The sequence below is a fragment of the Pituophis catenifer genome, unplaced genomic scaffold (genome assembly GCF_029215685.1).
Source record: "Pituophis catenifer annectens isolate HBS135680 unplaced genomic scaffold, rPitCat1.0.hap2 SCAF_10, whole genome shotgun sequence".
NCBI lineage: Eukaryota > Metazoa > Chordata > Lepidosauria > Squamata > Colubridae > Pituophis > Pituophis catenifer.
This window is the reverse complement of record NW_027256890.1, coordinates 20941301-20965725: the sequence shown is the minus strand read 5'-3', so window position 1 is coordinate 20965725 and position 24425 is coordinate 20941301. Positions and strand designations below refer to the sequence as shown.

The following is a 24425-nucleotide window of genomic DNA, read 5'->3' as shown; positions in this document are numbered from 1 at the left end:
GGGCCCGTTTTTTGCTGTCCCCAGGCTCCAGAGCCTTTCTAGGAGTCTGGGGAGGGCGAAAATGGCCTTCCCCACCCCCCCGGAGTCTCTCTGGAGGCCAGAAATGGCCCGTTTGCCGGAAGTTAGCAAGCTGAGCTCGTGTGCCCACCAATATGGCTACGCATGCCACCTGTGGAACGTGTGCCATAGGCTTGCCATCATGGTACTAGATCCTCGATCAGGCAGGCAAGGAAAAGTTTGGGGACCACACTGGGACACAAAAACGGACCCGTTTTCAAATCCTAACTTGCGAATGGAACTTGGAAGTGGCTCGCAAATTTTTCCATTTTGCAAGGGGTCTTTGGCGGGCAGGATTTGGTACCCAAAGGATTCAAACTTTATAGCAAGGTTTGAAGAATTTTAGAGACCCAACCTTGCGGGGGGCGGGAAATAATTTTCCTTCAATGTGGCATCTTCACTGTAAATGTTTAGAAGTTGGCATTGAAGTGTGGGAGCTGTGTTCCCAATCTCCTAAAAGGAAGATTACAATCTCAACCCTCCCTTGATGATAGATGGGAGGAAAAAAGGACGAAGAATTTGGTTCAAACGATTAAAAAAAAACCAACAACTATTCTAATCTTCCTAACCTAGGCTTCCCACTTGTATGTTATCCTCGACTTACAACCACAGCAGAACCTTGAATTTCAGTCGTAAGTCATGGCAGTTGTAAGTCGAGGCGCCACAGGACTGGACTCAATTTCACGACTGTTGTTACAACAGTCATCAAGCGAGCCCATGACGGTCGTTGAATGAATCACACAATTGTTCTTCCGAATGGCTGCTTTTTGCCAGAAAGCAGCAAAAAAAATCGCAAACAGCGACCGTGGGACACCGCAACCGTCACGAACGCGAGCCAGTTGCCGAGTGCCCCAATTGTGCCAATTGTGCCAACAGAGGCATGGCAGTAATAACTCTGAGGATGGGTCATAAGTAGATTTTAAAAAAAAAACAACAACAGCCCATTGTAACCTCGACCGCTTGTTCAACGACCGGTCGTAAGTCGTGGACTGAACGACATCTCTCGCTCTGCCCGTGATCGGGGGCTTCCGGTGAAGCAGAGTGGAAGGCGTCTGTGCACTCAGCAGCCCCTTCCACCCACCCCACCCCACCCCCTCCCTTCCTCTGCTTTGACCATTTTCCCAGGACGTGCAAAAATTAAAATGAATTGAAGATCAGAGGACAAATCCCTCCTCCCCGCTTCGTCGGGATGGGAAGAGAAGAGAGGAAATGGAATCGCGGCGGGGTTTCAGGGACAGGAGAAGGAAAAGCGCGTCAAGGCGAGGTGGGAAGACTCCGGAAAGGCTCAGGAACTGGGGTCTTGTTTCCGTTTTTGGAAACGTCGGAATTTCCCCTGGATGGCGAGAGCGGCCTTCTCCGTTTCTGGGGCATTTAAATCGATATCAATTTCTTCTTCTTCCGGCTCTGTTTTCTTGGGGTTTTCGGCTTTGTCTGCGGGGAGAAAACAATCGTCGCAGTCAGTGGTTGTGGGATTCAAATATTTTTTTTACTACTGGTTCTGTGGGCGTGGCTTGGTGGGCGTGGCAGGGGAAAGATACTGCAAAATCTCCCTTCCCACCCCACTCCAGGGGGAAGAATACTGCAAAATCCCCATTTCCTCCTGATCAGCTGGGACTCGGGAGGCAGAGAATAGATGGAGGCAGGCCCAGTCAGAATTTTTACTACCGGTTCTCCGAACGACTCAAAATGTCCGCTACCGGTTCTCCAGAACTGGTCAGAACCTGCTGAGACCCATCTCTGGCTGCAATTTTCCGACATCGTTGCAAACGAGACCCTCATTAGACCAAATCAGACACCTGCTGATAGGCCAGATAATAAATAAATCAAATAAAAATGCAGAGAATGGGTTTCTTCAAAAACCGCCACATTCAGTACGTTGCAGACTTAGAAATCACAGTTTTTATATGGATCTATAGATTTGCCCCAATACCTCTTGTTATTTTATTTTATTTTTTTTAATCCTGGGTGTGTGGTTTTTATATAGTTGTAATTTTCAGATTTATATTCTGCTCGTCTCGGGATTCTTTTTTTTTTTTTTAAGCCTTCGTACGATACTGTGGCGTAGATCTGACGCCAAAGTCCCACCTGGACTTCAACTCCCAGCATTCTCAGTTGCCCCAGAAAATTCCTTCCCCCCCCCCCAGAAATTCACTCAACTTTTTGCAATATTTTACTTACCAAACTCCAGAGTCCAATTGCAGTTAAAAAAACAACAACAGTTGCACACCCCCACATCATAAAAATACACCCAGATTTTTTTTAAAAAAAACATATTTTTATCCTTGGACAGTGGATGAAAAATTTAGCAAAAGGAACCAGGATTTCTGGGCATTGCGTTAACTTACAAGCGGACACGGTAACCTAGCAACCGGAAGCAGACAACCGCCTATAATGGAACATAGACAGAAAGCATCACTGCTTCCAGGTTGCCTGGCAACCACTATCCAATGGGGTGAGAGAGCATCCCTGCGTCTTCACCTCTTCCCTCCATCCTTTTTGCAAAAGGATAAAGGGGAAGGTACCAGATGAGGTGCTGAGTTCAAGTTCTCAGCTACAGGTGGCCCCTTGATTAGTCCCTCTCTCTCCGCCTAGCGTACCTCACAGGGTTGTTGTTTTTTTGTGGGGGAGAAAGGAGAGGTGGTAACACTACCATGAGTTCAAGTCCTGCCTTAGTCAGGAAAGCCAGAGGGTGACTTTGGGACAATCACCAGGAGACGGTGAGTTCTAGTTCCGCCTTAGACATGAAAGCCATTTGGGTGAGTTTGAGCCAGTCACTAGGAGACAGTGAGTTGAAGTGGTGCGGTGGCCTAGACGTGGAGCTCTCGCCTCACAATCAGGAGGCTGTGAGTTCGATCCTAGGTAGAGGCAGATATTTCTCTCTCTCTCTCTGGGCACAATGAGAATATTATCTGCTGAACAAAACTCCGCCTTTAATGTAGTTAGGTAAATGCGGATCCAGCTGGATGATCACTGAAGGACCCTCTTTATTCATAGTATTGTAAGAAAGGAAATGTGCTTGTTTGAGGGAAGCCAATTATCTCCAGTTGAAAGGAGAGAATTCCTTTGAAGTAGAAACATTCACAGAGGGGCCCCTCAGTTGTCAGAGATAAGAGACATTTGGTGATATACAGTATGAAGGTTAAAGAGATCAAGTATGACCACATGTAATATTAACAAGAGATAATTTGAATCTATGCTTCAGTAATTGGCAAAAAGAATTATGACTGTTGGCAAAGAATAAAATGAAACAGTAATTGGGAAGTGTCAATTAAATATGACAAATGTATATGACCACATAAACTGCTGAGTTAACAGAATCCTTTGTCTAGAAGGGTATAAAAACCATTGTACCTAATTTCTGTCTTTGTTCAATGCTTAATGTACAGAGTTTTGAACCTATTGCGCAATATACAATGTCTCTGGCTAACCCTGAAAAGTTGTGTTGGTCTTATTAAATCCACAACACTCTGGCGACAGGAAAGGCATCCGTCCATTAAAACACTCCGCTACCTCCATTCACTTGCCCAGACTTCACCCCGCAAGGGATTTATGGGGTCATTAAAAGATGATGATGACTAGGAGAGAATGAGTGACTTTGTGCTAATCACCAGGAGACTGGGAGTTCTAGTCCCACTTTAGATATGAAAGGCAGCTGGGCCAATCCTGCCTGTTAGCCCAACGTATCTCACAGCATTGTTGTGGGAAAACAGGAGTGGGGAAGGTGCCTTGAGTTATTTGTAAAAACAATAAAGGCAGGATATAATAATCCACAAATAAAGGCAATTAAAAAGGAGTTCTGAACCACCCATCCAAGAAGTAAAAGCATGACTTACAGCCACAGTGGGTGGCTCCTCCACGTTCCTGATTAATGGATTAGCATAAATATATATATATACTAGCTGGATACCCGTGGTCCGCTACGAAACTATGGTATCGGGCTCAATTGGCCTCTCCTATCTTCTTCTCTCCCTCAGGCTGGCCCCATTGATCCTCTCCTATCTTATCCCCTTCTCTCCCTCAGTCTAACTCCTTAGCATCAGAGCTGGCCACGCCCATGCCCCAGTGGCAGTTGGAACAGAGTTCTTTTCAGGTGGGGAACGGGAGTAGAATGTCTAAACTCCCAGCCTGCAGGCCGGATGAGTCAGGCGCTGGCCACGCCCATGCCCCAGTGGCAGTTGGAACAGAGTTCTTTTCAGGTGGGGAGGGGGAGTAGAACATCCAACTCCTTAGCATCAGAGCGTGTTAATAATATTAATATAAGAAATACTAATGATCCGATGGTCCTTTTGAAAAATCCTTTCTTAGCGAGCACCTGGAAGCCAAGAGGAACATATGTGGCAAATTTCAAGTTTGTAGGCTTAACGGTTCTGGAGATTTCGTGATGATGTGTGAATGGTATTTCCTCCAGAGTCTCCCTCTCACCTTTTTCTTCTGGCCGGGGAACCTCTCTGGAGATTGGTGACTCATCGGAGGTGAGCTGTTGGAGAAGAAAAGATAATTAAATTGAGGGGGAGAGAAAGAGCGAGAGAGAAGGCGGTTTTGAGAACATGCTAGTTTGGAGAAGGTGACTTTCTTGGCTGCCAAGTCATCAGGATTTTCAGATCGCCCCCCCGGGGATCCTTCCAGAGGTGAAGAGGGGGGGGGCAAGCTTTGGAACAGAGGGTTCAGCCTCGTGACCTGTTACTATTTTATTTTGTTTTTTTTTAATGTTTTGTGGAATGGGTGTTTGCCAGAGCTCAGTGGGGTTTTTCTTTGAATCCCTGTCAAAAGAAAGTTGTTTTGGTTTTCGGAATTATTTTCTTCTTCTGGGCATTTTTCTGAACATGAATTCTGCATCCGTTGAAAGAGGTTGCCTGTACTTTTCCAAATGGATTCCCCTCCCTCCTTCCCTCCCTTCCTTTTCCCCTCCTTTCCATATCTATCTATCTATCTATCTATCTATCTATCTATCTATCTATCTATCTATCCATCCATCCATCCATCCATCCATCCATCTATCATCTGTCTCTCTCGCTCTCTCTCTCTCATCATGATAGACAGACAGACAGAAAGACAGACAGACAGACAGCTAGATACCCTGTTTCTCCAAAAATAAGACATCCCCTAATAATAAGCCCAATCGGGCTTTTGAGCGCTTGGCAATAAGGCCAAACGTTTATTTCATGGTTCAAAAAAATATAAGACAGGTTCTTATTTTTCAGGGAAACATGATAGATAGATAGATAGATAGATAGATAGATAGATAGATAGATAGATAGATAGATAGATAGATAATTCAGAGAGAGAGACGATAGAGATGCTAGATAGAAATAGATGGATAGATGATTATCTATCTAATAATCTATCCATCTCTATCATCTCTATTATCTTTCTCTCTCTCTGAATTCTCTGTCTCTCTCTCTCTCCATCCATCCATCCATCCATCCATCCATCCATCCATCCGTCCATCTATTATCTATCTATCTATCTATCTATCTATCTATCTATCTATCTATCTATCTATCCTCTCTCTCTCTCTTGTCTCTCTTTCTCTCTGTCTCTCTATCGCTCTGTATTACCGTGTTTTCCCAAAAATAAGACCCTGTCTTATATTTTTTTGAACCTTGAAATAAGAGCTTGGCCTTATTGCCATGCGCTCAAAAGCCCAATTGGGCTTATTATCAGGGGATGTCTTATTTTGGGGAAAACAGGGTATCTACAGTATCTATCTGTCTATTTATCATCCATCCATCTCTGTCGATCCTCTAATCCTATTATCTCTCTCTCTCTCTCTCTCTCTCGATCTCATCATTTTCCCTTTCAGATGCATCAGAAAAATCTAACGACAATATGCTACACGTGAAGAGCATCGTATAATAATATATATATCATACAGTAAACAATATACAATAATTATATGCCAGGTAGGTAGGTGTGTCTTAACATGTTATGGAATGCCATCCGTGTCCTGTATATTCTACATGACCCTGTAAGCTGCTTAGCGTCAGGCAATCGAAGCGGGGGACTCGCGAGCCATAAATTATTCAATCATTAGTGGATGAACAGCTGCATTAAGAAGGAGAAAAGGGAGGCGATCGAAGGAGAAGAAGCCAGAAGGAAAATGGATTTTGTCTCTGTGTGTGTGTGTGTGTGTAGACAATGCAAATGAACCTGGGGGTTCTGTGGCCATTTCTCAAACGGCTGGTGTGTGACCCAGACAAGGGGCGGTAATCGGGAAGGAAAGAGCAGGTTGAATTTCAAATTTCAAACCTTTATTGTCAGCGCACAATGTATGTACCCTGTTTCCCCTAAAATAAGACCTCCCCTGATAATAAGCCCTCCCTGAAAATATTTATTTATTTGTTTGTTTGTTTGTTTGTTTGTTTTACACAAATTTTATTGTTTTTTTTCTTTTCTCCTCTCCCACCTTCAGCCACATCTTTCTTCTTTTTTTTTTTTTTGAACAGAGTGTCGGTCGTTTCTTATTTTATACAATTAGTCAAATTCAAATATATTTTACTCAGTTACAATTTTTGTCCATCTAGTCTTCCCCCCTTTCCTTTTTTTTTTTTGAATATACCTCAGTGTTTCTATACATGCATACATAAACACCTTCTTCATTTATCCCTAAATTCTAACTTTATTATTTGGGCATATTTATCCTCTTTGATTCTTAAACGGTTCATTCTTTTTCTTAATATATTTATATTTGTTTGTTCAGAGCTGCCTTCCTTCCACTTCATCTTTTTTTTTATTATACAGCAATCTTTCTCCTCAAACCTAACCTCTCCCTCTTCTCCTTCCAACTTTCTTTCCTCACCTTCTTCTTTTCTTCTCTACTTCCCCTTCTCTTCTCCTTCTCCTCCTCTCTTCCTCCCTGTCTTGCCTTCTCTCCTACTCTGCTTTCCCTTCCCTTCCTTCCTCCCTACTCTTCCATCCCTCTCTCTCCTTCCTCCTCCCTTCCAATTCCTTCATCTCTCTCTATTGCTGTATTCATTTTCAATTTAATGTTTTCTATTGTGGAATCTTCCCTGAAAATATTTAAACACATGCGCAGCTGGTCCCCAACATTTCCTCTGGTTTCCTGCACGCGGCCCAAAATAATAACACATCCCCGAAAATAAGGCCAAGTGCTTATTTCAGGGTTCAAAAAAATATAAGACAGGGTCTTATTTTTGGGGAAACACGGGTACAATGAGATTGGTGGAGCTCCCTCAGTGCTATTGTGGCCCATATGCGGCCTGTGTAGCTGATTCGGACAGCGAGGAGGCTGGTGTGGTGCTGCGCCAGCAGCCTGTGCAGCTGGCACTCGAGCCAGACAATGAGGAGGCTGGAGAAGATGTGGTGCCAGAGGCGGGGATTCAGCCAGGGCCTTCAGAAGCTCCCTTAAGTGAAGAGGACGAAGAGGAGGAGCCTCTTCTCGATGCACGGGTGCGCAGAGCTGCCAAAGACAGGAGTGGCTCCTCAGGAGGAGGTCTCCTCGAGAGTAAGTCTTGGGGCTAATTGGCCACTCCCTTAGCCTATTTAAGGAGGAATGCCAACTGAAGCAATTTGCAGGGAACAACTTCGTTCACATACCTTCGTGTCTTGTCTTACTTATCTTATCAGCTTCCTGCAAATTGCTTCCGGGCATTCCGCCAACCACAGTAAGCTTTCAGTTATTATTCTTTGAATTCTTGGCGGCTGTTAATGCAGTTCATTAACAGCCGTTGTTGTAAAGAACTGGTTTATTTCGTAAACTAAGGTTTGAACGGACTTTGTGTGTGCTGCGTTCTTTGGGGTCCGTAGCTGGGGCAGAACAAGTGCATACACACACCCTCGACATCACAATACAACTCACAGGGAAGACAGAAAATCCCTAACCCAATAAATCTGTCAGCGTCTCAGCGCTGACATAGAAGAGGGAGATAAAGCCTGAACTTTTGCCTGCTAAATCCCTTTGAAGCTCGGTCTCCTTGGAAATGAAGAGGAGGGGGGACATTCCTGTAAACTGACGAGAAAAGAAGTCAGGAGAGTGACTTGGAAGATAGCCAATGAGAAGCAGAGAATTGGGGATCGGAAAGGGAGGGATTGGGGGGCAAAGGTCAGTCCTGACCGCACGAGTCATGATCCGGTTGCTGTACTCGAATAAAGAGAAAATTTCCTTAAAGGTTGGCAGTTCGGAAATTCATTTATTTTGAGATAGCATCGAAGTCTGACAAAACCGTATTAACAAATCACCCAGTCCTATTGCACCAGTGTGAACATGTTACACGTTGAGCCGGCCCTGCAGTCCATCATACTACGTAGTTATGAGGTTATTTCGCATTGTCAGGAGTCTGACAGCCCACGGATAAATTAAGGGAAGGTCCCCTGAAAAAGAGTTTTAGGCAAGGAAAGAGGATTTGAACCCGTGTCTGGGTGTGTTGTTGTGGTGCCTTCCAAGGTTGCTCGCTCACAGCCTGGCTGGGGAAACTAGAAAGTAAAAACGGCCTCCTGAACAGCCAACCGCAGCTGCTGTGCGCAAAGGAAACCATCTGATATTTATTAGACCCCGGTGGGCAATTAAGCTGGAAAAAGAGCAATTAAATTCTCTTTGGTTCCCCGCATAGCAGAGGGGGAAAATAAAAAACAAAAACCAGGAGGAAGGAGAAATGGAAAAAAAAGGAGAAAGTGTGTGTGTGTGTGTGATCCTTTCTTGGGTCTTTTTGCACAATTTTCTTGCCTCGGAGGGCTTCCCTTCGCTCTTCCAAATCCACCCTGACCGCAAACCCAGAATTATTTCATTTTTATATAGAGACGGCTAGTCCGCAACGTACGATCACGAATAGACTAGACTGGACTAGACTAGACTAGACTAGACTAGAATGAATAGAATAGAACAGAATGAATAGAATAGAATAGAACAGAACAGAATGAATAGAATAGAATAGAATAGAATAGAATAGAATAGAATAGAACAGAACAGAACAGAACAGAACAGAACAGAACAGAATGAATAGAATAGAATAGAATAGAATAGAATAGAATAGAATAGAATGAATAGAACAGAATGAATAGAATAGAATAGAACAGAACAGAACAGAATGAATAGAATAGAATAGAATAGAATAGAATGAATAGAACAGAATGAATAGAATAGAATAGAACAGAACAGAATGAATAGAATAGAATAGAATAGAATAGAATAGAATAGAATAGAATAGAATGAATAGAATAGAACAGAACAGAACAGAATAGAATAGAATGAATAGAACAGAACAGAACAGAACAGAACAGAATGAATAGAATAGAATGAACAGAACAGAACAGAACAGAACAGAATGAATAGAACAGAACAGAACAGAACAGAACAGAACAGAACAGAACAGAATGAATAGAAAAGAATAGAATAGAATGAACAGAACAGAACAGAACATAACAGAATAGAAAAGAATGGAATGGAATGAAAACGAAATGAAACGAAACGAAACGAAACGAAACGAAACGAAACGAAACGAAACGAAACGAAACGAAACGAAACGAAACTTCAGTCACTAAAAGAGCTGTCGTAAGTCGAGGACTGCGTGTATAGACTTTGTGACGCGGTTTTATTCCTGCATTTTTCTAGCCGTCTGTCCAGAGTCCCTTGAGGACTGCAGCTGGCTAGGTGGCTCAGTGGCTAAGACGCTGAGCTCGAAATCCCTAGTGTCAGTCTCCCTGTGTGAGCAGGGGGTTGGACTCGATGACCTCCGAGGTCCCTCCCAACCTCGTTACGGTTACTGAGGAGGCGAGGAGGAGCTATATATTGTATACATCGCCCAAAGAAGTAAATAAATACACTCAATTTCTACTTCAACTGTCGAGGATGCTCTGCGGGAGCCCCAGGGAGCTTCTCGCCCTTCCAAGCCAGATGTTTTTCTCTCTCTCGCTCTGCCTTCCAACTGTTTTCAAGGTCAGGTTCCCTGCTGGGATAACAATACCCATCGCCCTGTGGCTGTCGCTCAGGATCTGCCAGCGATAGGGCGCTGAGGGTGGAGCGAAGGAACAGGACGATGCACGTGGGAATCCGAAAGCCGGCCCTCCTTTCGAGCAAGGCCGACCGATGCCAGGCGACATTTTCCTCATTTTGGCCTCGAATATGGAAACTCGTCAAGGAGAGAGAAGCAGCTTGGAATTAAGGAGAAACTCCCTAACACTGAGGACAATTGACCAATGGAACAGCTTGCCACCAGAAGTTGTGGGGGCTCCAACACTGGAGGTTTTTTTAAGAAGAGATGGGACAATCATTTGTCTGGAATGGTAGAAGGTCTCTCGGTTGAGCAGGAGGTTGGACGAGAAGACCTCCAAGGCCCCTTCCGACTCTGTCATTCTGCGATTCTTTTTTCCTTCCTTCCTTCCTTCCTTCCTTCCTTCCTTCCTTCCTTCCTTCCTTCCTTCCTTCCTTCCTTCCTTCCTCCCTTCCCTTCATTTCCTTCCTTCCTCCCTTCCCTTCATTTCCTTCCTTCCTTCCATCCATCCTTCCTTCCTTCCTTCTTCCCTTCCCTTCATTTCCTTCCTTCCTTCGTTCCTTCCTTTCATTTCCTTCCTTCCCTCCTCCCTTCCCTTCATTTCCTTCCTTCATTCCTTCTTTCCCTTCCCTTCCCTTCCCTTCATTTTCTTCCTTCCTTCCTTCTTCCCTCCCTCCCTCCTTCCTTCCTTCCCTCCTGCTCTTTCCTTTCCTTTCCTTTCCTTTCCTTTCCTTTCCTTTCCTTTCCTTTCCTTTCCTTTCCTTTCCTTTCCTTTCCTTTCCTTCCTTCCTTCCTTCCCTTCATTTTCTTCCTTCCTTCTTCCCTTCCCTTCTCTTCCCTTCATTTCCTTCCTTCCTTCCTTCCTTCTTTCCTTCCCTTCCCTTCATTTCCTTCCTTCCTTCCTTCCTTCCTTCCTTCTTCTCTTCCCATCATTTCCTTCCTTCCTTCTTCCCTTCCCTTCATTTCCTTCCTTCCTTCCTTCCTTCCTTCCTTCCTTCCTTCCTTCCATCCTTCCTTCCTTCTTCTCTTCCCTTCATTTCCTTCTTTCCTTCCTTCCTTCCTTCCATCCTTCCTTCCTTCTTCTCTTCCCATCATTTCCTTCCTTCCTTCTTCCCTTCCCTTCATTTCCTTCCTTCCTTCCTTCCTTCCTTCCTTCCTTCCTTCCTTCCTTCCTTCCTCCCTTCCCTTCCCTTCCCTTCCCTTCCCTTCCCCTTCCTTCCTTCCTTCCTTCCTTCCTTCCTTCCATCCTTCCTTCCTTCTTCTCTTCCCTTCATTTCCTTCCTTCCTTCCTTCCTTCCTTCCTCCCTTCCCTTCCCTTCCCTTCCCTTCCCTTCCCTTCCCTTCCCTTCCCTTCCCTTCCCTTCCCTTCCCTTCCCTTCCCTTCCCTTCCCCTTCCTTCCTTCCTTCCTTCCTTCCTTCCTTCCTTCCTTCCTTCTCCATCACTGGGGGTTTTCAAGAAGAGATTGGACAACCAATTTCTTGATCAGGGGGTTGGACTAGAAGACCTCCAAGGTCCCTTCCAAATCTGTTATTCCACAAATGGCTCTTTCAGGGCCCTCACCTAGATTAAAACCTGGGTGGGGTTTATGGGAGACCCCCAGCCGTTTCCGGATTGAATCAGTTGATTGACTGATGGATTCAATTTATTCCATTTCTATAGCTTCCCTACTCAACCAAGTGACTCTGAGCATCATAAGGCAGGTCAGAAATGGCCACGTTAGGTACCACTTTGGAGTGCTGCGTTTTGCAGATCCAAATTTTAGCCCCCTGGGCACGACACGCACACACCCTGCCAAGAAAGAGGACCGTGTTTCCCAAGCTACTCCTCCATGATTTTTTAATTTACTTATTTACTGGGTTTTTTAAACGGTAAAATCTCGTGGCCTTTGGGGATGTGCCGAAATTAAAAACATCCATAACACAGCGTTATAAACTTGGATAGTTGTTACCCAGCTGTTCTCTCTCTCTCTCTCCCTCCCTTGCTCCCTCCTTCCCTCCCTCCCTCCCTCCCTGCCTCTCTCTCTCTCTCTCTCTCTTTCTCTTTCTCTCTTGTTTTCAGCAAAAAAGACTTTTGGCAGTTGCTTTTTTTCCCCTTTCAATTGAGTTGGTTCATTGGCCAGGATGTCTCTCAGCAAATCACAGCCCCGTTTAACGTGCTCTTAACATACAGTACTTTGTGGCAGGGAGTTCCATAAGTTAATTACATTTTGTGGAAACAAATCTTCCTTCCTTCCTTCCTTCCTTCCTTCCTTCCTTCCTTCCTTCCTTCCTTCCTTCCTTCCTTTCGTCTTTCTTTCTTTCTTTCTTTCTTTCTTTCTTTCTTTCTTTCTTTCTTTCTTTCTTTCTTTCTCCTTTACTCTCTATCCTTCCTTTCCTTTCCTTTCCTTTCCTTTCCTTTCCTTTCCTTTCCTTTCCTTTCCTTTCCTTTCCTTTCCTTTCCTTTCCTTTCCTTTCCCTTCTCTTCTCTTCATTTCCTTCCTTCCTTCCTTCTTCCCTTCCCTTCATTTCTTCTCTTCCTTCCTTCTTCCCTTCATTTCCTTCCTTCCTTCCTTCTTTCCGTCCCTTCCTTCCTTCTTCCCTTCCCTTCATTTCCTTCCTCCCTCCCTCCCTCCCTCCCTCCCTTCCTTCCTTCCTTCTTCCCTTCCCTTCATTTCCTTCCTTCCTTCCTTCCTTCCTTCCTTCCTTCCTTCCTTCCTTCCTTCCTTTCTTCCTTCCTTCCTTCTTCCCTTCCCTTCATTTCCTTCCTTCCTTCCCTTCCTTCCCTTCCTTCCCTTCCTTCCCTTCCTTCCTTCTTCCCTTCCCTTCATTTCCTTCCCTTCCTTCCCTTCCTTCCCTTCCTTCCCTTCCTTCCTTTCTTCCTTCCTTTCCCATGCAAAAACTCCCTTCACTTCTTTCCTTGGACCAGCGCAAAATACCCTAAAACACCGAAAAACCAACCTATCTTAAAAGTACTCGCGGTTAAGAAATTGAGGGCAGCCACCAAGGATTTCAAACCGTCCAGTGAAGCCTGAATAATTGCGGCCGGTGGGATAAATAAAGTTAATTTTCTTGAAAAGCAGGACTACCCCTCCCATCATCCTGATCCTGCCAGCCAGATGGATCATGGCATCCCCACCCTTGCAGACTTCAGTGGCCTCTTAGATGCTCGCAAAACGACCCCAATTCTGAATTTCTCTCCTTCCCCCCAAATTTTGGAAGACAAATTATTCTTCTCTCTCTCTCTCTCTCTCTCTCTCTCTCTCTCTCTCTCTTTTTTTTTTTTTTCTTTTCCTAAAGCCTTTCTCCTTGAGGTCTCTCCTTCTTCCTCTGTTGCCGAGGCAACTGCAAATCCATCCCATAATGAACACACCATTGCAGACAGAGAGAGAGAGAGAACTAGAAAAAAAAAAGAGAGAGACAGAAGAAACAGCAGCATATGTTCCGATAATCACCCGGGAAAGAAACAGAGCAAATAAATATTCTTCGGGGCGGTGGAAAGAGGGAAAAACCCAGCTAGAATTTGCTTCCATAAATGGAAAAAAATAAATATAGATAGGAGGATGCCAAAAAAGTCACACAGGTGGACCAGCCCTGCAATCCGTCCTCCCTAGCAGGTTCCCTGGTCCCCTTCTCTGGCAAGGCAAGGTGCTTTCCCTGTTGGATGTCGGCTTGCCGGCGGTGCATTTTTACAGGGCTGCAGGCCGCTGAGAGGGAGAGGAAGGTGAATCTGGATTTGCGAAGAGCCTTTTGTAGAACAGCTTATTATTATAGATTTATTTCGCCCCGGGTCTCTCGGGCTGCTTGCAAATGCAAACTTGAAAATTCATGCATGTCTCTGGAAGATTATCCTTATTAAACTCCCTTTTTTAAAAAGACTCTGTAGTGTAGTCCCTTCATTCAGGGTAGAGTCGAGGTGACTGGAAGGAGTTGAGTGTTTACCAGCCGGATGCCCTTCCTGACACCACATGGTGTTCGCAGCTGAGCATTTACCAGCCGGATGCCCTTCCTGACACCACGTGACGTTCACAACTGAGCATTTACCAGCCAGATGTCCTTCCTGACACCACGTGAAGTTCACAACCGAGCATTTACCAGCCGGATGCCCTCCCTGACACCACGTGGTGTTCGCAGCTGAGCGTTTACCAACCGGATGCCCTTCCTGACACCACATGAAGTTCACAACTGAGCATTTACCAGCCAGATGCCCTTCCTGACACCACATGGTGTTCGCAGCTGAGTGTTTACCAGCCGGATGCCCTTCCTGACGCCATGTGGAGTTCACAGCTGAGCGTTTACCAGCTGGATGCCCTTCCTGACATCACATGGTGTTCACAACCGAGCATTTACCAGCCGGATGGCCTTCCTGACACCACATGGTGTTCACAACCGAGCATTTACCAGCCGGATGCCCTCCCTGACACCACGTGGTGTTCGCAGCTGAGCGTTTACCAACCGGATGCCCTTCCTGACACCACATGAAGTTCACAACTGAGCATTTACCAGCCAGATGCCCTTCCTGACACCACATGAAGTTCACAACTGAGCATTTACTAGCCGGATGCCCTTCCTGACACCACGTGAAGCTCACAACCGAGCATTTACCAGCCGGATGCCCTTCCTGACACCACATGGTGTTCGCAGCTGAGCATTTACCAGCCGGATGCCCTTCCTGACACCACGTGAAGTTCGCAACCGAGCATTTACCAGCCGGATGCCCTTCCTGACACCACGTGAAGTTCACAACTGAGCATTTACCAGCCAGATGCCCTTCCTGACACCACATGGTGTTCGCAGCTGAGTGTTTACCAGCCGGATGCTTTTCCTGACGCCATGTGGAGTTCACAGCTAAGCGTTTACCAGCCGGATGCCCTTCCCGACATCACATAGAGTTTATTAGTATTGTCCATATTTAAGCCGTCTTTTTACGTGCCACGCTGCAGTAAAAAAAAATCAGCAAAGCCCCACAATTGCAAAACCTCCCTACTTTACCCCATTTTTTAAAAAAAATTGGGGCGAAACGTTAAAAAATATTGTTCAGTCCATGTACGACAGTAAACCGTAAGCTGAGTAAATCGCTAAATGCAAAACAGGAGCTCCTCAAAATATCGCCACTTCGCCGCCAACGGATTTCGACCTTCAAACAAAGCTACGCCAGGAGTGTCTCTCGCACAGCGTTTCCTGGGAGAGAAATTGAGCTTGCATAAATAAGTCATTAAGATCAATTTTAGGCATTGTCAAGATTAAGGAAAAAGAAGAATGAGGGGGGTCAAAAAAGAGGAGGGGGGGAAGGGAGAATTGTCAGTTCAGCGAGCCCCATTCACGTCCTTAAGCGAGGATAGAGTCCTTTGGATACAAATAAAAAAAAAAATAAAGATTAGGGTTTATTTAAAAAATAGTTTATATTTTGGTCCGAATGTTCTGCATGGTTTTGAATTATCAGCCGAAATCCTGCCGTTGCTCGGGGTTGAATCCCAAACGTTGAAACGCTTCGAATAGGCCACGTCCCACATTCAAAAATGGGAGATTATCTCTGATTTTTGCCTTTTATTTCCTCCCAGGAAATTTGGCAATTTCCTCCCTCCAAAAATTGATGTCTGGTTTGCTGCTAAATTGGAGAAGAAGCAAACAAGGATCTTGCTAAACCTGGTTGGGAGGCTACAAGGAAATCCAAGGTTTGGAGGCTAAATTGGGAAGTTTTTTTTTTTAAAAAGGCAGTCCTCGTTTAGCAGCCCAAATTGAGATCGGTAATTTAGTTGTTAAGTGAAGCGGACACTGAGGGAAATCACGACGGTGCACACATTTTTTCTTGGCTTTATAGACCCACGAAGATCGTTATTTATCAGGGTTGCTTGTTAAAGTTTTTTTTAAAAAAGACAATACAGGTGGCCCTCGTTTAGCGACCGCCAGTGGGAAGGGGCACCTCGGTCGCTGAGGGAAGCGGTTTGCTTAGCGAAACCGAAACGGTGCTTATCATCTTACTGCGGCTTTCCTTCGCCTTTCTAAACCCACGAAGGTCGTTTACGGGCGTTACGTCGTGAAGTTATATTTTGGTTTTAAGCGCTGTCGTAACGGGGAGCGGGCACTAAACGAGGCGGGCACTAAACGAGGACCACCTCCAGTGGCGAACTCCCTCTGTTCTCTTGCCAGGAAAGCTTCCAACCCACCTCAAATCCAAACAAAACTCTTCCACATTTTAACACATCCTCGATAAAAAGCTGGCATAGAAAATGCGCGTTGATGTTTTCATCAGATCCAGGGCTGCCGAATCTAATTATGGGGAAGGTGGGGGGCTGCAGAGAGACACCCCCCCCCAATGGGGACATGATGAGGGGGTGGAAAAGAGGAGACAAGCCCCCGAGGCATCCAGAAACTCTCAAATTGTGTCGCCTTTTGTAACACTGCAGTCTTTAAATTAGCCTGGCTGACTTTTGCAAATCAATATCGTATTTTTCTCAGGTTCTGCAACCTTGGCTAAATTCGATCCAGTCCCAAGTGTTTTTATTTGGGTTTTTTTTAAAAAAATAAAATAAAATAAATTAAATTAAATTGAGATGTTCTTTACGAATCCTTTCTCTCAACCTTTCCCAAAAAAAATTCCAAGATATTTCATTCTTGGCTGGATCCAGTTAGCTGCAAAAGACAATTCAGTTTTCAGAAAGAGTTTGGAAGGAACATTGGAGGTCTTTCAGTCCAAGCAGGATCAAGCTTTCTCCTTTCCAGCCGTGCAACTGGACGGGTAGTCCTCGACTTATAACCTTTCGTTATAAGAGACTGTTCGAAGTTACAACGGCGCTGGGGGGTGGGAAAAAAGGGAGGGGGATTTACAACCGGGCCTCACCCTTATGACCATTGCAGCATTCTCGTGCTCAGCAGGGCATCAAAATTCAGAGGCTTGGCAACTGCCTCACATTTACGACGGTTCCTGAAGATCCTGAGGTCACGTGATCGATTCCCTTTTGCGACCTTCCGAGAAGCAAAGTCAATGGGGAAAGCCGGATTCATTTAAAAGCCATCTGATTCATTTAACAAATGCAGCGATTCGCTTAACAATTGCAGCAAAAAAAAATTTAAATTTTTTTTAAAAAAGGTTGCAAAATCGGGGCGCGATTCACTTAGCAACCGCCTCGCTTAGCAATACAAACCCTGGACCCCAATTGGGGTCCTAAATCAAGGACCTACCTGTACGTAACTATCAGGTTGAAGTTGCAAATGAAGTTGATCGTAGGAATGTTTGAACTAGAAATGTTCATTTTAGAGAAAACATGAAGTGAAATCATTCAATTCTCAGCCATTTTTTTGTCCCCAGCAACCAGGGTCCTGCAACATGAACCCACCTCAAATTTCCCTTCGATCGGGGACATCCTGTTAGCAGATCCAACCTCCAACCCGGGTTAACAAACCAAGTTAGGATATTCTCGCAAGAGGTGAAGCTTCCAAAATTAAACCAAGATGCACGCAACCTTTACAGGCTGACTTCCCTTCACCCAGCTTGCTGTGACAGGGGACTGAATTCTGACAGGATGCTAGACATTCCCCGCACCCCCCCAAAAATGTTACCCTCGCGTCGCCTTGCCTGTCAAACAAGCCAACTATTATAGTTTGTCCTGACCAAGCTAACAAAAACTGTACGGAATTTTCGTTCTTGGTTTTCTCCAAATGTCAGTTTCGCTCCCGTCTACTCTGGGGGATGAAAGAAAGTGTCAGGAGGAAGTTGGTTTAATCTATTTATTAAATTGATTTATCCCGCGGATGCCGGCGGTCTCCTTGGCAGACGGCAATTAAAACCCGAAACGTCAGTAAAGGAAACCGGAGGCATTAAAAATAATTAAAAAGAGACATCAACGACGGACAGCCGAAGGCCACTTTGAAAAAACTAGCTTTCCACGGATTGTATTCGTTCGTTTAATTGATCGACAAGGCTTATAGATCGCTCCCGTGGAAACCCACTCGGATAGCTTTACGTCCATCATAACGGTTTTTAAAAAAAGGGCAGAGTTTTGAGAATTACGAAAACACAGCAGCCAGAGAAGGGATAAAACCTCTGCATTTGTCAAATTGAGGATTAAGGGAAGAGCGCTGGTGGTGGAAAACAGGCTCACAAACTTCACCTCTGCAAAAGACGGTTATGCCAAAAGCCAGATTTTTTTGGGGGGGGGAAACAGCAGAGTAAACACCCTTCAGATTTGAGGAAAATGTTACTTAACAATTATTTTCTGGGCTGTCTGTTTGATTTAATGTTTTGAGCTCTTGTTTATGCTTCTTTGTTTTTATCCCCTTAGTTTTGTTTGATGCCCAGGGTCGATCGGAGTCGGGCGGCCGATGCATTCGGATAAGAAATAAATATAAATATTTTGAAAAGACGAAGGGAGGTTTGAGGTTGCTCGGTTCAGCGGGGAGTCCATTGTTTGAAGGAGAAAAAAGGAAAAGAGGAAAAAAAAAAATAGCTTGGTAACCGGCAGCTCTCGACTTACTCACCATTCGTTTAGCGACTGTCGGAAGCAACAACGGTGCTGAAAAGGGGACTTACAACCGGTCCTCGCACTTTCGACCGTCGCACAGTCACATGATCAAAAATGGGGCGCTTGACAAGCGGCATGTATTTACAAAAGACATGGGATTCCCCAGTTGTGACTGCTCAGCTGGCTTCCGGCAAATCCATTAGGAGAAGCCGGATTCATTTAATGGCCACGTGACTCAAGTAACAGCCACGGCAAAAATGGCCGTCAGATGAGTCACGCTTCGCTTTAACAGCTGCCTCGTTTATGGAATGGAAATTCCGCTTGAGGTTCTGGATATAAGTCGAGGACTGCCTGAAAAGCTCTCCTTGATTAGTTTCCATCGGTTGCTTCTTGTCCTTGTTCTTTGGGGCAGCCCCTCAAATATTGGAACAGCCAAGGAAACCTATCAATGGATCGTCAAAGAAACCAACCCAGAATTCTCACCCGGGACAGTCTACCCATAAACTCAAATGATCCTACTTTGGGCACATGGTGCAAAGATCCAATGTTCTGGAGAAGGGTTTGAGGTTGAGAAAGAAGGAAGGAAAGAGAAGAAGAGATACAGTGCTGTTGAAGGCACTATTGGAAGATTTGAAGGACCGCATTGGGATCAGATCATCCAGAAGGAAATTAAACTATGTGGTCGGTGAATCATACAAATTGGCAGTCTTCTCTTGAGTATCTGCAACAATCCAGCCAAGCTGATTTTACAACCATCGCACAAAGAACGGGAATCTAACTCTAGATTCCTAGGAAGCCATGTCTAAATAGATCAACGTGGAAGGACCTTCTCCCACGAAGCTTCTGCCTTAAAAAACTCATTTTTTCAAAACCCGCCAGTCAAATTCTCTCGCTTTTGCACGGATTTCGATTTCCCCCTTCTGCCTAAGCAGCATTCAGTCCTATGCTCTACTTTACTACAGAGAGTAAGTCCGATTGTTGGCGATCTACCTGGTCTGAAGAGTTTCCTTCTCATCGTTTAGGTTAGATGGCTCTTTCTTTGCTAAATGTATTAAAGATCTGCGTACTATAAAGCCGTGTTTCTCAAACCTTGGCAGCTTGAGGACAGGTGGACTTCAATTCCCAGAATTCCCTAGCCCAGCCATGTTCGTTAGCCATTATGATTAACCCTCGTAGCAACATCTCACACCTTCAAGAGCTCTCCATGGTCCTGAAGGATCTTAAACAGCCTGTATAAATACTGTATAAAACCCATCTGAAACAGTTTTCCAGATAGGCCTCGACTTACAACTTGAGCTCAAAATTTTTGCCACTAACTGAAACATTTGTTAGGTGAACTTTGCCTCATTTTACGACCTTCCTTTGCCACAGTTGTTAGTTTTACGACCTCTCTTGCCACGGAATCACTACAATCGCTCCGTGAGTAGGCTGTTAAGTGAATCTGGCTTCCCCACTAACTTTGCCTGTCAGAAGGTCTCAAAAAGTGATCACATGACACCCCCCCCCCCAGGACAGTGCAACCGTCATAAAGAGGAGTCAGTTGCCAAGCGTTTGAATTTTGTTGAGTGATCATGGTGACTTATGACCGCTTTTCACATTGATGATGCAACGGTCATAAATGTGAAAAAACAGTCATCGGTCAGTCACCTTTTTTCCAGGTCTGTTGTGATTCTGAACGGTCATTAAATGAACTGTTTGTAAGTCAAGGACTTCCTGTATAGGATTTAAGCCACACAAGACCCAAACCCTTATCAATTCCCTTGTTCTCAAAGAACGCTTGGACTAAGAAGACAGTATAAATAGGGCCCTTTGGGGTGGGGGGGGGGTTTCCCTCAATAGATTGCATCATATATCATATAGAATTGTATATATCAGGTTAGAATTAGAATAACAGAGTTGGAAGGTACCTTGGAGGTCATCTAGTCCAGCCCCCCGCCCCATTCAAGCAGGAGACCCTTCACCATTTCTGATAGATGGCAGCCCAGTCTCTTCTTGAAAGCTTCCAGCGATGAAGCTCCCACAACTTCCGAAGGCAACTTCTGTTCCATCGGTGGATTGTTCTCACTGTCCAAAAATTCCTCCTCATTCCCTGGTTGAATCTCTCCTTGATCGGTTTCCATCCATTATATATAAAGGTAAAGGTTCCCCTCGCACATATGTTCTAGTCGTTCCTGACTCTAGGGGGCAGTGCTCATTTCCATTTCAAAGCCGAAGAGCCAGCGCTGTCCGAAGACGTCTCCGTGGTCATGTGGCCGGCATGACTCAACGCCAAAGACGCATGGAACGCTGTTCCCTTCCCACCAAAGGTGGTCCCTATTTTTTCTACTTGCATTTTTTTTTTACGTGCTTTCGAACTGCTAGATTGGTAGAAGCTGGGACAAGTCACGGGAGCTCACCCCGTTACGCAGTACTCGGGATTCGAACCGCTGAACTGCCGACCTTTCGATCGACAAGCTCAGAGTCTTAGCCGCTGACCCACCGCGTCCTTTTCAAGCTGACTTAGGGCCCTAAAAATAGGCGCCCAAATTTATTAATATATTGCACGCTTCTGAGATTATTTCCCAAAAAAGTGACAGGACACTGTCACCAGAAATGATGGCCAACGATGCTTGCAGCTCTCCAAAGTTCAAAATATTATTTCATCTGCATCCCTCTCTCTCAAGCACATACCGCTCAATTTTTATTATTATTATTTTTTAAAAAATGTTTATTTAAATTGATTAGCGCTTGCGGCTTTATTGGCACAAGAATATGTGTGATTTGCAAAAAACCAGAAAGAGAGAGAGAGAGAGAGAGAGAGAGGGAGAGAGCATTGACTTTCTGTCAAGTAAGAGAAATGAATTATTAATTCAATATTTGAGTAGGAAAAAAAAAATAGAAAAGGAAATTTGCACCGGAGCCATGCAGAGGGAAGCTAAAAATTTTTTTTCTGGCTTCTCTCTGGTTCAAATCGGTGAGGTGATCGGGATTTTTTATAAGTCTTAACCTGCTTCAAAAACTTTTGTTGTTGTCCAGTGAACAAATGAAGCATTATTATTATTATTATTATTATTATTATTATTATTATTATTATTATTATTAATAATAATGTTGTCAAAGCAATGACATTTGACGCTTGGGGGATCTAGACAGGGGGGTTCGTAGTGGTTCGGGAGAACCTCTAGCTAAAATTCTGTGCAGTTTGAAGAACCCCCAAATCCCACTCCTGGCTGGCCCCACCCACCCGTTTCGGATGCAGGTAAGTGCAGGGCACATGCGGAGGCTCGGGATGAAAAAATGGGCCTACCGGAAGTTCGGGAAAGCCGGAAACGGGCCTCCAGAGCCTGGGGAGGTCATTTTCATCCTCCCAGAGGCTCGAGAAAAGCCTCCGGAGCCAGGGGAGGGCAAAAACCCACTGTGGTGCAGGAAGCCGGCTAGGCCACGCCCACCATGGCCACACCCACCCACCAACCAGGTAGAGAACCCCCTGCTAAAATTTTGGAAGCCCGCCCCTGGATCTAGAGCTAAGGTGGCCCAGATTTGAATTCTTTTTAAGAAAGCAAAACTTCGACCAAAGTTTGACCAAGTTGACTTATTTTTAATGGACGTTACAAAATAGATCGATGGGCGTTAAAAAGGCAAACGTAAGCGGTAAAAGGGGCCTATCCCATAATAGCCCTTTCGCTGTTACTCTTTGCAAGGGTAGGCGAGAAAGACATTGGGAGACTGACTGGACTGAAAGAGGCTGCCAAGAGAAGAGAAAGAGAGAAGACACAGCTTAGGCCTCGGAAGGAATGGGAGGATGGAAAACATCTCTCAACTTTGGCAACCTGAAGATGCATGGACTTCAACTCCTAGAGTTCCCCTCCCCTCCTCCTGCTCCTTGTCTATCTCCTCCTCCTCCTCCATCTTCTTCTTGTCTATCTTCTCCTCCTCCTAGTCTTTCTCCTTCTCCTCTGTCTCCTCCTCCATCTTCTCCTTGTTTATCTCCTCCTCCTCTTTGTCTATCTTCTCTTCTCCTTTTCTCCTTCTCCTCCTCCATCTTCTACTTGTCTATCCTCTCCTCCTCCTAGTCTTTCTCCTTCTTCTCCTCTGTCTCCTCCTCCTCCATCTTCTTCTTGTCTATCATTTCCTCCTTCTCCTTGTTTGTCTCCTCCTCCTCCTTGTCTATCTTCTCTTCTCCTCCTCCTCCATCTTCTCCTTGTCTATCATCTCCTCCTCATCTGTCTCCTTCTCCTCCTTCTCCTAGTCTTTCTCCTCCTTCTCCTCCGTCTCCTCCTCCTCCATGTTCTCCTTGTTTATCTCCTCCTCCTCCTCCTTGTCTATCTTCTCTTCTCCTTTTCCTCCTCCATCTTCTCCTTGTTTCTTCTTCTTCTCTTCCTTCTCCTTCTCCATTCCTCCTCCTCCTCTATTTTCTCCTCCTTCTTCTCCATGTTCTCCATTCCTCCTCCTCTTCATCTACCTCCTCCTTCTCTTTCTCCTCCTCCTCCTCCTCCTCCTCCGTGAATTCCCTGGCTTCCCTGGGGCACTTCTAGTTCTCCTGCCAATGGATTTCATCAGGAGGCTCCCGAGTTTTTACATAATGCACGCTTTGCATCTCCTTACGCCTGCCCAACTCTCAGTCGTCCCCCCCCTCCAACTCTCCTCTTTTGCGAAAAGTGGGTCTCCCTGTTCCATTTCAGCTTTTTGCACACCAGCCCGATGCTCCACATCAGTGCTTCAGAGTCCCCGGCATCTGCATTCAGATCCGAGCGCCCTCAGAGACACCACACACCGCGCACGCATCCCGACACAAGCGGGATTTAGCTCCCAGAAATGAATATTCTCCAGATTAAGGAACCGAGTTTCCAAATAATACGACTAATAATAATAATAATAATAATAATAATAATAATAATAATATCCCTCTGTTTCGCATGGACACCGCAGATTTAATTTCCGGCACATCACTTTGCATCAGGACAGCCTTTCTGCACGTTTCTCTCTCTCGCCTCCACCAATGCGCCCCGATGCACATAAATTCACCCTAGATTCAACGGATGGATAACCCCCCCCCCAAAAAAAAACAGGCAGCCTCCTGAAGCAGAGGCAAATAAGGACATTTCCCTTCCTTCTAACCCCACCAATTCCAGCATACATACATACATACATACATACATACATACATACATACATACATACATTGCAGGATAGAGAACATTTTTCCCCCATTTTTAAAAAAATGCATTTATTCCTATCTCTCCTTGCAAGCAGATCAAGCTATATCAAAGAAGTATTTTAGGAAAGTGGGGGGTTAAGTAAAAAAAAACAAATCAACCAGAAGGACCTCAGAAACCGACAGGAACGAAGACGTCCCCTTGCCGAACAGGCGTGCAAATGACACACTCAACCCTACGTATACAATTCTTCAATTTCTCCCAGCCTTTCTTTTTTTTCTTTTTTTCTTTTTTTTTTTTCCCAGGCACCAAATCTATCTATCTTGAGCCATAAACGCCATGCTATGGACACTCTTTCTCCGCAATGTTATTATTATTTTTTCCCTCTCTTCCTCCGTCTCTTTCCTTCTCTTTTTTTTTCCCCCTCCCTCCTCACTGGGATGCCTACAGGTGCAGTGCGCCCTGCCCGCTTCGCTTCGTAAATACCCGCGGCTCGCAATTAAAATTGAGAGCGTGCAAATCAAAAAAAAAAACACAACCCTGCTTGCCATCCCTTGCCTTCTCCTTTGCACAAGTCTTAAAAAAAGGCTTCGGTGTCCTGGAATCACCTCTGGGTGTGTGTGTGGGGGGTCCCCATTTTGCACAACCAGGAGGGATTCACAACCGTTAATTTTTGTGCAAAGGGGAAATCCGTTAGCCAAGCAGGAAGCTTCCAGCTGGTGGTGTCCCTTTTCCCGTCCTCCACATCGCATCCTTCCCAATTCTTGTATTTTTTTTCCCCCCCTTCCTTCTCGTCTCCTCCTCCCCGTACCTTACTCATAGTGGCTGCAGTTGGATGCTCTCAGGAG

General features: G+C 45.1%; 1 protein-coding gene across 1 annotated transcript; it reads right to left on the bottom strand.

The window, feature by feature from the left end:
• Window positions 1-1183: 1183 nt before the first annotated feature.
• On the bottom strand, window positions 1184-24425 carry PCP4L1 (Purkinje cell protein 4 like 1). The gene is made up of 3 exons (XM_070951313.1): window positions 24389-24425; window positions 4480-4534; window positions 1184-1488 (listed from the first exon to the last, which is right to left on the bottom strand). The coding sequence occupies exons 1-3, from the start codon at window positions 24395-24397 to the stop codon at window positions 1343-1345; spliced, it is 210 nt and encodes a 69-aa protein (XP_070807414.1). The 5' UTR covers window positions 24398-24425; the 3' UTR covers window positions 1184-1342.